Consider the following 14,236-nt stretch of genomic DNA (forward strand, 5'->3'; position numbering starts at 1 on the left):
ACATCCTGACCCTGCCCCAAAGTAGTTGAATAAAAGATGTGACATATATTTAGGGTTGCCAACTCTGATTGAATGTATCCCTGGAGGTTCCATCACATGACCTCCCATCACATGACCTCCAACCACCCCACCAACTCAGACAGCCTTTTTTCCCATCTCCAGTATTTATGGAACTAATTTAAAAACTGGGTTCAAAGAAAATGGAAATAAAAACACCATTTTTTTTAATGCACCTGTTTTTTCTCCAGAGTGGCTCGTGGTAAAGTCCAGGAGATTAATCTTTAATTCCTGAGACTCCAGGACAATCCTGGAGGGTTGGCAACCATGGATCAGTCTTCAGTAGTTCCTGGACATGCACTGTCTCATCGCCTTGTAACTGTAGCCACCCTCGCAGTCTGAGCATAATCTGATCGCTGTCACAAGTGGCCAGATGTTTAAACTCTACGTTCAGACGTTTGAACAGCTAGTTTTATTATGGCCAGAATTTTAAAATGACCATGATTTACTCACCATTTTACTTTAAATCAGTTTTCAATCCAGTACCACTACCTCTGTTTTGTGGCTTTCTCAATGCAAAAGTCCATCCAATATTCTAACCCGAGTGCCCCGTGACTTTCCTCTCATTTAAAATGTAGTCCAAAGCTACATTAAACAATAAGGGGATAAGGGGTTATGGGGTGCGGGTGGGGAAATGGAGTTGAGTCCATGATCAGATCAGCCATGATCTTATTGAATGGCAGAGCAGGCTCGAGGGGCCGTATGGCCTAACTCTTGTTCCTATTTCTTATGTTCTTATGACCGTGACACCATAGTGGGTAAAGGCATCACCTGGTGTTGCACTTGGCCATGCAGACCAAAAGGTCCCAGCTTCAGTCTCCGGAGTCTGGGCTTACTGATTCCAGCTGGAAGGGCATGTCAATTAGCCTTAGCACACTGAGGTTAGGGAGGGGCCACAGTTGGGTCCTATCCCTACTGGAAAATGTGAGTGGCAGATGAGACCTGGATCTGGCTTGGTTGTGATGCTTTCAGTGGTTGAACAGCCTGCTGACAAGCACGGTCCGGGCATAAATGTGGGCAGTGGCTACTGATGGGCTGTCTGGGCCAATAGGGGTCGCACTCCAAGAGTCGGTGCCTTCAGGAGACGAGGGGGATCATTTTCCTCACCATCTACAGTTCCCTGCTCACCTCCCTGTGCCACTACTTTCACCATCCACTCATGAAAATCTACCCCCCCACCCTCCCCAACAGACACTACTCTCCCCACCTCAACACCGTCCATTCACTCCCTCCCCACCTCAACACCACCCATCCTCCCTCCCCACCTCAACATCCTCCCTCCCTCCCCACCTCAACACCGTCCATCCTCCCTCCCTCCCCACCTCAACATCCTCCCTCCCTCCCCACCTCAACACCACCCATCCTCCCTCCCTCCCCACCTCAACACCGTCCATTCACTCCCTCCCCACCTCAACACCGTCCATCCTCCCTCCCTCCCCACCTCAACACCACCCATCCTCCCACCCTCCCCACCTCAACACCGCCCATCCTCCCTCCCTCCCCACCTCAACACCGCCCATCCTCCCTCCCTCCCCACCTCAACACCACCCATCCTCCCCACCTCAACACCACCCATCCTCCCTCCCCACCTCAACACCACCCATCCTCCCTCCCTCCCCACCTCAACACCACCCATCCTCCCTCCCCACCTCAACACCACCCATCCTCCCTCCCCACCTCAACATCCTCCCTCCCTCCCCACCTCAACACCACCCATCCTCCCTCCCCACCTCAACACCACCCATCCTCCCTCCCCACCTCAACATCCTCCCTCCCTCCCCACCTCAACACCACCCATCCTCCCTCCCTCCCCACCTCAACACCACCCATCCTCCCTCCCTCCCCACCTCAACACCACCCATCCTCCCTCCCTCCCCACCTCAACACCACCCATCCTCCCTCCCCACCTCAACACCACCCATCCTCCCTCCCCACCTCAACATCCTCCCTCCCTCCCCACCTCAACACCACCCATCCTCCCTCCCCACCTCAACACCACCCATCCTCCCTCCCCACCTCAACATCCTCCCTCCCTCCCCACCTCAACACCACCCATCCTCCCTCCCTCCCCACCTCAACACCACCCATCCTCCCTCCCTCCCCACCACAACACTGCCCTCCCTCCCCACCACAACACCACCCATCCTCCCTCCCTCCCCACCTCAACACCACCCATCCTCCCTCCCTCCCCACCTCATCACCACCCATCCTCCCTCCCTCCCCACCTCAACATCCTCCCTCCCTCCCCACCTCAACATCACCCATCCTCCCTCCCTCCCCACCTCAACACCACCCATCCTCCCTCCCTCCCCACCTCAACACGGTCCATCCTCCCTCCCTCCCCACCTCAACACCGTTCATCCTCCCTCCCTCCCTCCCCACCTCAACACGGTCCATCCTCCCTCCCTCCCCACCACAACACCACCCATCCTCCCTCCCTCCCCACCTCAACACGGTCCATCCTCCCCACCTCAACACGGTCCATCCTCCCCACCTCAACACGGTCCATCCTCCCCACCTCAACACGGTCCATCCTCCCCACCACAACACCGCCCATCCTCCCTCCCTCCCCACCTCAACACCGTCCATCCTCTCTCCCTCCCTCCCCACCACAACACCGCCCATCCTCCCTCACTCCCTCCCCACCTCAATACCACCCATCCTCCCTCCCTCCCCACCTCAACACCGTCCATCCTCCCTCCCTCCCCACCACAACACTGCCCTCCCTCCCCACCACAACACCACCCATCCTCCCCACCTCAACACCGTCCATCCTCCCTCCCTCCCTCCCCACCACAACACTGCCCTCCCTCCCCACCATAACACCACCCATCCTCCCCACCTCAACACCGTCCATCCTCCCTCCCTCCCCACCACAACACTGCCCTCCCTCCCCACCACAACACCATCCATCCTCCCTCCCTCCCAACCACAACACCGCCCGCCCTTGACTAAATAGGTTTGGGGTTTGTAACTTTAACCTCAATGGAGAGTGTACAGATATTCCAATTGATTGATTAATTTGATTCTACAAATGTGGCAGAGGTGCTCCATACAATAAATCGGGTGGATTTAATAAAAAACTTGAATTGCCTTTTTCTTGGTAGGTGGGATGGATTCTGTCCATTTTGGATCAATTACAGCTGAATCCCCAGCCGCCTGTGGCTGTACTTCCTCTGGGGACAGGAAATGATCTTGCCAGGACCCTAAACTGGGGTGGGGTAAGTGTGGAGGTTGAATGACTTTATTTCAATGCACTGGATTTTGAGAAATCTCCCATTTCGTGGATTGCTGGTGAGGAATTTCCCTCAAACAAACAACCCTCATTTCAGATTGGGTTTTGTTTTTACTGTGGTAAAGCCTCTTGCTTTTGTACATTACCAGCACACATACACTTTGCAGTATGTGGTGGGACCCCTTTATTGCTAGAGGTGGTGGTTCTCTCGAATCCATTTGAGGTAGCACCCAGTCACTGCTAAAGGTGTAACAATAAGTCGATCGCCAAGAGATCCAGTGCCATCACTGGATATGTTGTGCAGGAGCCCAGCCAGGGCCACATATTGGCACACCACATAATAACTGAGTGCAGTACCCTGAGGAGATGGGTAACGGAGGGTCCTATGGATCAGCTCCAGAATGGTGTGCAGTACACAACTGGAAGAGGTGGGACCCCAAAATGTGGAAGGAGAAAATGGCTTCTCCTTTTGAATGGTGGTAAAATATGTGAATTTTCTTGCTAGGTGATGTGATGGAGCAACAATGGGACTTAATCTTGGACATCAGCACTAAACGGGTGATATTCCATCGGGCGTCCGTTATACACCCTGCCCGATATTCAGTTTCATTGGAGTTACTGGAACTGAATATTGGGGCGGGGCTGAATATCGAGGCGGCTGAGTATTGGGGGCGGGGGGCCAAATATCGGAGAGGGGGGGCGCATATCGGAGGAGGAGGGGGGGCCGCATATCGGAGGAGTTGGGGGGGGGGGGGCGAATATCGGAGGAGTGGGGGGGCCCGAATATCGGAGGAGTGGGGGGGCCCGAATATCGGAGGAGTTGGGGGGGGGGCCCGAATATCGGAGGAGTGGGGGGGGGCCGAATATCGGAGGAGTGGGGGGGCCCGAATATCGGAGGAGTGGGGGGGGCCGAATATCAGAGGAGTTGGGGGGGGCCGAATATCGGAGGAGTGGGGGGGGGCCGAATATCGGAGGAGTGGGGGGGGCCGAATATCGGAGGAGTGGGGGGGGCCGAATATCGGAGGAGTGGGGGGGGGCGAATATCGGAGGAGTGGGGGGGGCGAATATCGGAGGAGTGGGGGGGGCCGAATATCGGAGGAGTGGGGGGGGCCGAATATCAGAGGAGTGGGGGGGGGCGAATATCGGAGGAGTGGGGGGGGGCGAATATCGGAGGAGTGGGGGGGGGGCGAATATCGGAGGAGTGGGGGGGGGCGAATATCGGAGGAGTGGGGGGGGGGCGAATATCGGAGGAGTGGGGGGGGGCGAATATCAGAGGAGTTGGGGGGGGGGGGCGAATATCGGAGGAGTGGGGGGGGCCGAATATCGGAGGAGTGGGGGGGGGCGAATATCGGAGGAGTGGGGGGGGGCGAATATCGGAGGAGTGGGGGGGGGCGAATATCGGAGGAGTGGGAGGGCCGAATATCGATAGGGAGGACCGAGTGTCGGAAGGGGGTTTGAATATCGGGCGAGGTGTATAACAGCGACCAATGCCTTGCCGCTGCTTCCCACTACCTTCCAAGACAAATTCCTACCCTAGTATCTCAAAGATTTCATCGCGAATTTAGTGCAGACCTTTGACATGATAGGACGATGTCACGGTAAGCATTGAGCTGTTCTGTATTAAGTTTATAGGTGACCATCATCGAAGCGGAAAAAAAATCTTTATCGGCAACTGGGGAAGAAACCATAGTTTATTTTTAACAGCATCTGTTTCTGTCCTTGATTCAGGGATACACCGACGAGCCAGTTTCCAAGATCCTGTCCCACGTGGAAGATGGAAACATTGTGCAGCTGGACCGATGGAACCTGCGTGTGGAGAGAAACGCAGGCGCAGTCCCAGACGAGCGCGACGAAACCGCAGCTGAAAAGGTGGGTGCACGAGGACCCCAGCCCAATAACCAGTTTAGCGCCGTGTGCCATTGTCCGGTCAGGACTGCCAGTGCTTTCCCCATGTGCTCGGTGTTTGTATCCGACAATGCTCGGTGTGTGTGCACCTTACACTGCCAGCACTGACCAGCCTTATTCCACACCATCATTCTTCACCCGTTGCAGTTTCTGCGAGTACTATTGTGGAAATGCAGCTTAATTAGCACCAATCTGAAAGCTAGTGTTATGCTGTGGGATTGTATTCATTGCTGGGATCACACCTGAGCAGAAAAAGCCCATCGCTCCCGTCCAGCGACAGGACAAGGAGCTGAACAGCCAGTCACAGTTCTGTTCTGTAAAAAGAAAGTCTTGCATCTATATAGCGCCTTTCACAAACTCAGGATGTCCCAAAACTCTTTACAGCCAATGAAGTACTTTTGAAATGTAGTTACCGTGGTAATGTAGGGATATATAGCCAGAAGAACGGAGATAACACTGCAGAGATTATCCTGAAGCTTGTCTCTGTACTTACCTCATTGCCGTGGCCCTGCCTTCATCACCTCCAGATTCAACTTCTCCAACACTGCGCTCCTGTGCTCCACCACACGTAGGGCTGGATTTTACCAACCTTGGCGGGTCCATGGTGGGCGACATTGGTGACAGGTCACAGCCTCACTGCCGGCTCCAGCCCGCTGTGTAGAATGATTTTCCCCTGATTGGGCTTGTTAAGCTCGACCAGCACATTTCCCGGCCAATTGAAGGAAGCGCCTGATGACATCATTTGATGACGTGTCATCAACTGGTTTCCTTAACGGGACTGTGTGTAAATTTATTTTGACGATTGTGCTGTCAGTGTTCTACAGCATTGAGGTGCTGCAAGCACTGACAAACACTGCACAGAGGTTCCGGGCAGCACCCAGGCTCTCCCATGAGCCACAGAATGCTGGGAGGTTCTTTTCCCTTCCAATGAGTGGAAGTGACCTCCTGGTTGCACATTATACAAGATGGCACAAGCAAGGATGTCGTCAGGAGGACCAGGTTGCAAGCGACGCAAACTTTTCAATGGTCTCAGTAGATCATGAAACGTTACTGCAAAGCCACGCTCAACCTCATCCTGCTGTGCTACTCATCACATCCCTACCCTACTCCTGCACATCTTTACTCACACCAACTTACCTTGCACCTCCACCCATCCCTCTCTATTTACATCATCACATCACCATCTCACTAGCCACCCCTCACACTCCCCCTCATCCAAGTGCAATCATACCAACTTACAACACTTGGGTGTTTTAGCAAATATTCATGTGAAGTTTCTATTAATGTACTGTCAAACATTGAATTCTTTATTTTCAACACTTTGCATTTTTGGACAGATTTGTGAGCACCTTTGGAAGTGGCTTAGTGAGTTGCAGTGAATGGTGAGACATAATGGTACACCCCGCAATGCCGATGAATGTGAAAAGAATGGCTTGAGCATTGCAGGGATGCTTTATGGTGTTGGTGTGGGGTGGTGCCAACCTGGCGCATCATGTGGCAGCATCAAGTGAAGTAAATCTGGCCATGGTGAGGCCATCCCTGGTGTCCCGGGCAGCAATGTGGTCGGATACTGATGCCCTGTGTCTTGTGCAGCATCAGATGATTGCAGAGAAGGTTGGTGTTGTCGGTGCTGCTGGTGTGCTTGGTGATGCTGGTGTTGGGGCTGATCATGGTGGGATTCTGAAGAGCAAGGTGAGGTTGTATAAAGTGCATCGATGCTGATGGAATAGATGGCAGGTGAAGTAGAGATAGCAGACGTGATGTGTCAATGGTGAGAGAGGTAATGAGATCAGACTGGATGGAGACTTGTGTAAAGACTTGCAGCATCCTGAATCTGTAGTGGAAAAGCAGTTTAGAGAAGCTAGTGGCTAGGGGAATATTTCTCAATCAGCTGGGAGCTTTGACTTGACATTTGAAGCTGTCAACTCATCAGCTGATTCAGTGGCCAGTGACCTCCCGCCTCAGCTTCACAGATAAGGTCCAGGCAAAGCAGGAGACCAGAGGGCGACCTGTCAAATTTGAAAACCAGGGAAAAAAAGCATTGTTAAGCGGCTGTAAACAAACCACTAATGACCTGAATTGCTTCCCCTGCTGCTGTGTGTCAGGCCTGCTCAGCGCTGGCAGATCCAACATTTTGTAAACTTTCCCACCTGACCTGCCACCGGTTGCATCCGCTGAACCCAACCCTCCGGCCGGAAAATACCCCCCTGTAGACTCTGACTCATTCAGATTCTGCGTCCTATCCAACACTAACTCATGCTGTTCCCCCTTTATCCTTGTGAGCGCCACACTTTCCCTGAGCATTTCAAAATCCTTAACAAATTCCTCTCCTGGCCTTCGTCCATCTGCCCATTGCAACCTCCTCCAGCCTTGTGTCCCTAATTGAACCTCTGGCTGACTGTACTTGTCATAACAACATAAGAAATAGGAGCAGGAGTCGGCCACCTGGCCCCTCGAGCCTGCCCTGCCATTCAATAAGATCATGGCTGATCTGATCATGGGCTCAGCTCCACTTCCCCGCCTGCTCCCCATAACTCTTTATTCCCTTATCACTCAAAAATCTGTCTATCCCCACCTTAAATATATTCAATAACCCAGCCTCCTCCACAGCTCTCTGGGGCAGAGAATTCCATAGATTTAAAACCCTCTGAGAGAAGAAATATCTTAAGTGGGCGGCCCCTTATTCTAAGACTATGTCCCCTAGTTTTAGTTTCCCCTATGAGTGGAAATATCCTCTCTGCATCCATCTTGTCGAGCTCCCTCATTATCTTAAAAGTTCCTCTCTCATTCTTCTGAACTCCAGTGTGTATAGGCCCAACCTACTCAACCTATCCTCATAAATCAACCCCCTCATCTCTGAAATCAACCTTGTGAATCTTCTCTGAACTGCCTCCAAAGCAAGTACAGGCAACTCTTGGTTATGCGAGTCCCTCGGGGATTGGGCTATTCCGGGTAAACGATTTTTCCGTTAGGGTGAATCTAAATTTTAAAGTTAAAACTTTAATGAATAAATACAATCATTAGGGCGAGTTTACATTTATAAGTTAAAACATTAATGAATCAATACAATCAGCTACAAACAGTAACAAAAGATGGACATTTCCAGCATGTATGTACAGGTTCTGTGCCTGGAACCCAGTGCCAGCACTGCCCCTTTTCCCAATGTCAGCGGCGGCCGCGAGAGACAGCGGCTGCAACAGCCCGCGCACACACACCAGCAAAGCAAGGGCAGAGGAGGATGATTTTTACGGTGAGTGAGAGTGTGTGGGAGAGACACAAATACAAATGAGCACAGTGTTTGGAAGGCGATTTTTCCAAATTATTTGGAGCTGTCTTTTCACTTGTAACGGGATCTAAAATTCTGTTGCTAACAACGGTTTCCCATTGGATCTGTGTACGGATAATCGAGAGTTGCCTGTATATCCTTTCGTAACTATGGAAACCAAAACTGCACGCAGTATTCCAGGTGTGGACTCACCAATACCCTGTACAACTGTAGCAAGACTTCCCTGCTTTTATATTCCATCCCCTTTACAATAAAGGCCAAGATACCATTGGCCTTCCTGATCACTTGCTGTACCTGCATACTAACCTTTTGTGTTTCATGCACAAGTACCCCAGGTCCCGCTGTACTGCAGCACTTTGCAATCCTTCTCCATTTAAATAATAACTTGCTCTTTGATTTTTTTCTGGCAAAGTGTATGACCTCACACTTTCCAACATTATACTCCATCTGCCAAATTTTTGCCCACTCAATTAGCCTGTCTATGTCCTTTTGCAGATTTTGTGTGTCCTCCTCACACATTGCTTTTCCTCTCATCTTTGTATCGTCGGCAAACTTGGCTACGTTACACTCAGTCCCTTCTTCCAAGTCGTTAATATAGATTGTAAATAGTTGGGGTCCCAGCACTGATCCCTGCGGCACCCCACTGGTTACTGATTGCCAACCGAGAATGAACCATTTATCCCTACTCTCTGTTTTCTGTTCTTTAGCCAATCTTCTATCCATGCTAATATATTACCCCCAACCCCGTGAACTTTTATCTTGTGCAGTAATCTTTTATGTGGTACCTTGTCAAATGCCTTCTGGAAGTCCAAATGCACTACATCCACTGGTTCCCCTTTATCCACCCTGTTCGTTACATCCTCAAAGAATTTTAGCAAATTTGTCAAACATGTCTTCCCCTTCATAAATCCATGTGCTGACTCTGCCTGACTGAATTTTGCTTTTCCAAATGACCTGCTACTACTTCTTTAATAATGGACTCCCAACATCTTCCCAACCACAGATGTTAGGCTAACTGGTCTATAGTTACCTGCTTTTTGTCTGCCTCCTTTTTTAAATCGGGGCGTTACATTTGCAGTTTTCCAATCTACTGGAACTTCCCCAGAATCCAGGAAATTTTGGTAAATTACAACCAATGCATCCACTATCCCTGCCGCTACTTCTCTTAAGACCCTAGGATACAAGCCATCAGGTCCAGGGGATTTATCTGCCTTTAGTCCCATTATCTTACTGAGTACCACCTCCTTAGTGATTGTGATTGTGTTAAGTTCCCCCCCCCCCCCCCCCATAGCCCCTTGACTATCCACTGTTGGAATATTATTAGTGTCTTCTACCGTAAAGACTGATACAAAATATTTGTTCAGAGTTTCTGCCATCTCCATGTTCCCCATTACTAATTCCCCAGTCTCATCCTCCCAGGGACCAACATTTACTCGAGCCACTCTTTTCCTTTTTATATACCTATAGAAACTCTTGTTAACTGTTTTTATATTTTGTGCTAGTTTACTTTCATAGTCTATCTTCTCTTTCTTAATCATTTTTTTAGTCATTCTTTATTGGCTTTTAAACACTTCCCAATCTTCTGTCCTCCCACTAGTTTTGGCCACATTGTATGCCCTTGTTTTTAATTGGATACTGTCCTTTATTTCTTTAGTTAGCCATGGATGGCTATCTTTTCTCTCACACCCTTTCCTCCTCACTGGAATATATTTTTCTTGTGAGTTGTGAAATATCTCCTTTACTGCCTTTAGTCCCATTATTTTACCGAGTACTACTTCATTCGTGATAGTGATTGTATGAAGTTCCTCCTTACCTATAGCCCCTTGATTATCCACTATTAGGATGTTTTTAGTGTCTTCTACTGTGAAGACCGATACAAAATATTTGTTCAATGTCTCTGCATTTCCCTGTTCTCCATTATTAATTCCCCAGTCTCATCCTTTAGGGACCAACATTTACTTTAGCTACTTTTTTCCTTTTTATGTACCTGTAGAAACTCTTACAATCTTTTTATATTTTGTGCTAGTTTACTTTCATAATTTATCTTCTCTCTCTTAATCATTTTTTAGTTGTTCTCTGCTGGCTTTTAAAAATTTCCCAATCCTCTGGCCTCCCACTAATCTTGGCCACATTTGTATGCCCTTGTTTTCAATTTGATACCATCCCTTATTTGCTTAGTTACCCACGGATGGTTGCAAGTTATGAAATATCTCGTTAAATGTGTTACTGCTCATCAACCGTCCCATTCTTTAGTCTTTTTTCCCATTCCACTTTAGTCAACTCTGCCTTCATACCTTTGTAGTATCCTTTATTTAAGCTTAGGACACTGGTTTGAGAACCAACTTTCTCACCCTTCAACTGAATTTGAAATTCAACCATATTATGGTCACTCATTCCTAGAGGATCTTTTACTACAAGATCATTGATTAATCCTGCCTCGTTACACAGTACTAGATCTAAGATAGCCTGTTCCTGATTGGGTCCGCAACGTACTGTTGAAGGAAACTATCCCGGATACACTGTATGAATCAACGTAAATGTTAAGATCACCCCCTTTACCGCGCAACATGTCACTGGTGTGTCCAAGCCTTTAGCCAACTCACCCCACATTCTGGAGCTCTGTTCCTGAACCTCTCTGCCTTGCTACATCACTCTCCTCCTTCAGAAGTCCCCATAAATTCTGCCTCTTTAGCCACTCCCATGGCCACCTGCCCTAACTCTTCTCCTAACTCCTAATGAGATGCCTTCAGATGTTTCGCTACATTAAAGGCCCTGTATGATTGCAAGGTGATGGTGTACGGTGTACCCAGGATAAAAGCAGTCAATTCAGCTTCTCCCTCACTCCCGTTACTTTATGAGTGAGGATTGATTTTAAGTTGGAAAAGGGTCCTCATTGAACAGGGCATTTGGTGATTATTACCAGGTGTCAGCTGTGGCTCAGTGAGTAGCACTCTCACCTCTGAGTCAGAAGGTTGTGGGTTCAAATCCCACTTCAGGTACTTGAGCACAAACTCTGTGTTGACACTCCAGTGCAGTGATGAGGGAGCGCTGCACTGTCAGAGGTGCAATCTTTCCAATAAGACATTAAACCGAGGCCCCTTATGCCCCCCCCAGTGGGCTTAATCGATCCCACAGCACTATTCGAAGAGGAGCAGGGGAGTTCTGGTGTCCGGTGTCCTGGCTAATATTTATCCCTCAAACAACACTACTAATAAAACAGATTATATGGTCAGTGTCACTAGTTTGCTGTTTGTGGGACCTTGCTGTACAGTCTCCTTTCAAACAGAATGAAAGACCAGCGGCTGTTTCAGCAGTGAAGACTGTTCAATCTCCCTGGACGAGTGCTTGAAAGTATTCATTCGTAAGTCCTCATTGGTAGCAGTTGGCAGGCCGAAGTTAGTATCACTGCATAAGAACATAAGAAATAGGAGCAGGAGTAGGCCATACGGCCCCTCGAGCCTGCTCTGCCATTCAATAAGATCATGACTGATCCAATCATGGACTCAGGTCCACTTCCCTGCCCGCTTCCCATAACCCTTTATTCCCTTATCGGTTAAGAAACTCTATCTCTGTCTTAAATTTATTCAATGTCCCAGCTTCCACAGCTCTCTGAGGCAGCGAATTCCACAGATTTACAACCCTCAGAGAAGAAATTCCTCCTCATCTCAGTTTTAAATGGACAGCCCCTTATTCTAAGATTATGCCCCCTAGTTCTAGTCTCCCCTATCAGTGGAAACATCCTCTCTGCGTCCACCTTGTCAAGCCTCATTTCGTTTCGATAAGATCACCTCTCATTCTTCTGAATTCCAATGAGTCGAGGCCCAACCTACTCAACCTTTCCTCATAAGTCAACCCCCTCATCTCTGGAATCAACCTAGTGAACCTTCTCTGAACTGCCTCCAAAGCAAGTATATCCTTTCTTAAATATGGAAACCAAAACCGTACGCAGTATTCCAGGTGTGGCCTCACCAATACCCTGTATAATTAGCAATTCCCTGCTTTTATACTCCATCCCCTTTGCAATAAAGGCTAAGATTCCATTGGCCTTCCTTGCTTTACCCATATACTAATCTTTTGTGTTTCATGCACCAGGACCCCCAAGTCCCGCTGTATGGTAGCACTTTGCAATTTTTCTCAATTTAAATAATAACTTGATCTTTGATTTTTTTTCTGCCAAAGTGCATAACCTCACACTTTCCAACATTATACTCCATCTGCCAAATTTTTGTCCATTCACTTAGCCTGTCTATGTCCTTTTGCAGGTTTTTTATATCCTCCTCACACATTGCTTTTCCTCCCATCTTTGTATCGTCAACAAACTTGGCTATGTTACACTCAGTCCCTTCTTCCAAGTCGTTAATATAGATTGTAAATAGTTAGGGTCCCAGCACCGATCCCTGCGGCAACCCACTAGTTACTGGTTGTCAACCAGAGAATGAACCATTTATCCCTACTCTCTGTTTTCTGTTAGTTAGCCAATCCTCTATCCATGCTAATATATTACCCCTAACCCTGTGAACTTTTATCTTGTGCAGTAACATTTTACACAGCATCTTGTCAAATGTCTTCTGGAAATCCAAATGCACCACATCCACTGGTTCCCCTTTATCCACCCTGTTCGTTACATCCTCAAAGAATTACAGCAAACTAAAACATAGAATGTAGAGCACAGGCACAGGTCATTTGGCCCAACTGGTCCATGCTGGTGTTTATGCTGGACAAGACTCCTCCCACTTTGCTTCATCTAGCATATCCTAGTCCTTTCTCCCTCATGTGTTTATCAAGCTTTCCCTTAAATGCATCTATGCTAGTCGCATCAACTCTTCTTGTGGTGGCGTGTTCCATATTCTAACCACTCTCTGGGTAAAGAGGTTTCTCCTGAATTCCCGACTGGATTGATCAATGACTATCTTGAATTTACAACCACCAGTTTTGGACTACCTCACAAGTGGAAAAATCTGCTCTGCTTCTACTCTATAAAAGCCCTTCGTATTTTTAACGACCTCTATTAGCTCACCTTCAGGTCTTCGCTTTTCTAGAGAAAACAGCCTCAACATGTTTCATCCTGATGGTTATAACCTCTCAGTCCTGGTATCATTCTTGCAAATCTTTTCTGCACCTTCTACAGCGCCTCTATCCTTTTTGTATCTGGAGATGAGCACTCTGCACAGTACTCTAAAATGAGGAATAGACACTGCCGTGTGTTACTCTCTGGATGAGCAGGCTGGGTCAGGGTGCAGGGATGAGTCACCAGCAGGTACAAGAGGGGTTTCAGTGTGGTGCACCCACTTTCTCTTTGCACCCATCAGAGAAGCGCAGTGTCCACTGCACACATCTAGCTGAGAGTGGCCCTTCCTGTGGGCCGATCACATGACTTACCACAGGAGCAAGGCACATTGACACAGTGGCTGGCAGTGCGGCTTTAACCCTATCCTGTTTTTGACACTGTGCGTTGTTAACCCTCTGGTAGCACCCAGTGGAAAGTTTGGTATTCACAGCAATGCTCCGCTTTCTCACGCAGATGCGTTTGCCTTTTTTTTCACAGCTCCCACTTGATGTCTTCAACAACTACTTCAGCCTTGGCTTTGATGCCCACGTGACGCTGGAGTTTCACGAGTCCAGAGGTATGTTGGAATGGTTAATGTTCCTTGCAGCCCGAGGTGAACTTGCATTTGTTCCTCTCATAGTCCCTCCCTCCAAACCCTCATCGATTTCTTAGACGATCATCTTTGGACAAATAAAAACCTCTATTG

The 14,236-nt window shown here is 48.7% G+C and overlaps 1 protein-coding gene across 3 annotated transcripts in view; it reads left to right on the forward strand.

Moving 5' to 3' along the window:
* LOC139279980 (diacylglycerol kinase zeta-like) overlaps positions 1 to 14,236 on the forward strand; it is a 521,188-nt gene that overhangs the window by 271,843 nt on the left and 235,109 nt on the right. For all 3 annotated transcript variants that reach the window (XM_070899368.1, XM_070899369.1, XM_070899370.1), the window contains 3 exons: positions 3,165 to 3,278; positions 5,021 to 5,161; positions 14,029 to 14,107. In XM_070899368.1, coding sequence (XP_070755469.1) covers positions 3,165 to 3,278; positions 5,021 to 5,161; positions 14,029 to 14,107 — 334 coding nt within the window. The remainder of the gene's footprint in view (positions 1 to 3,164; positions 3,279 to 5,020; positions 5,162 to 14,028; positions 14,108 to 14,236) is intronic.

The sequence above is a fragment of the Pristiophorus japonicus genome, chromosome 14, assembly GCF_044704955.1.
Source record: "Pristiophorus japonicus isolate sPriJap1 chromosome 14, sPriJap1.hap1, whole genome shotgun sequence".
Lineage (NCBI taxonomy): Eukaryota > Metazoa > Chordata > Chondrichthyes > Pristiophoridae > Pristiophorus > Pristiophorus japonicus.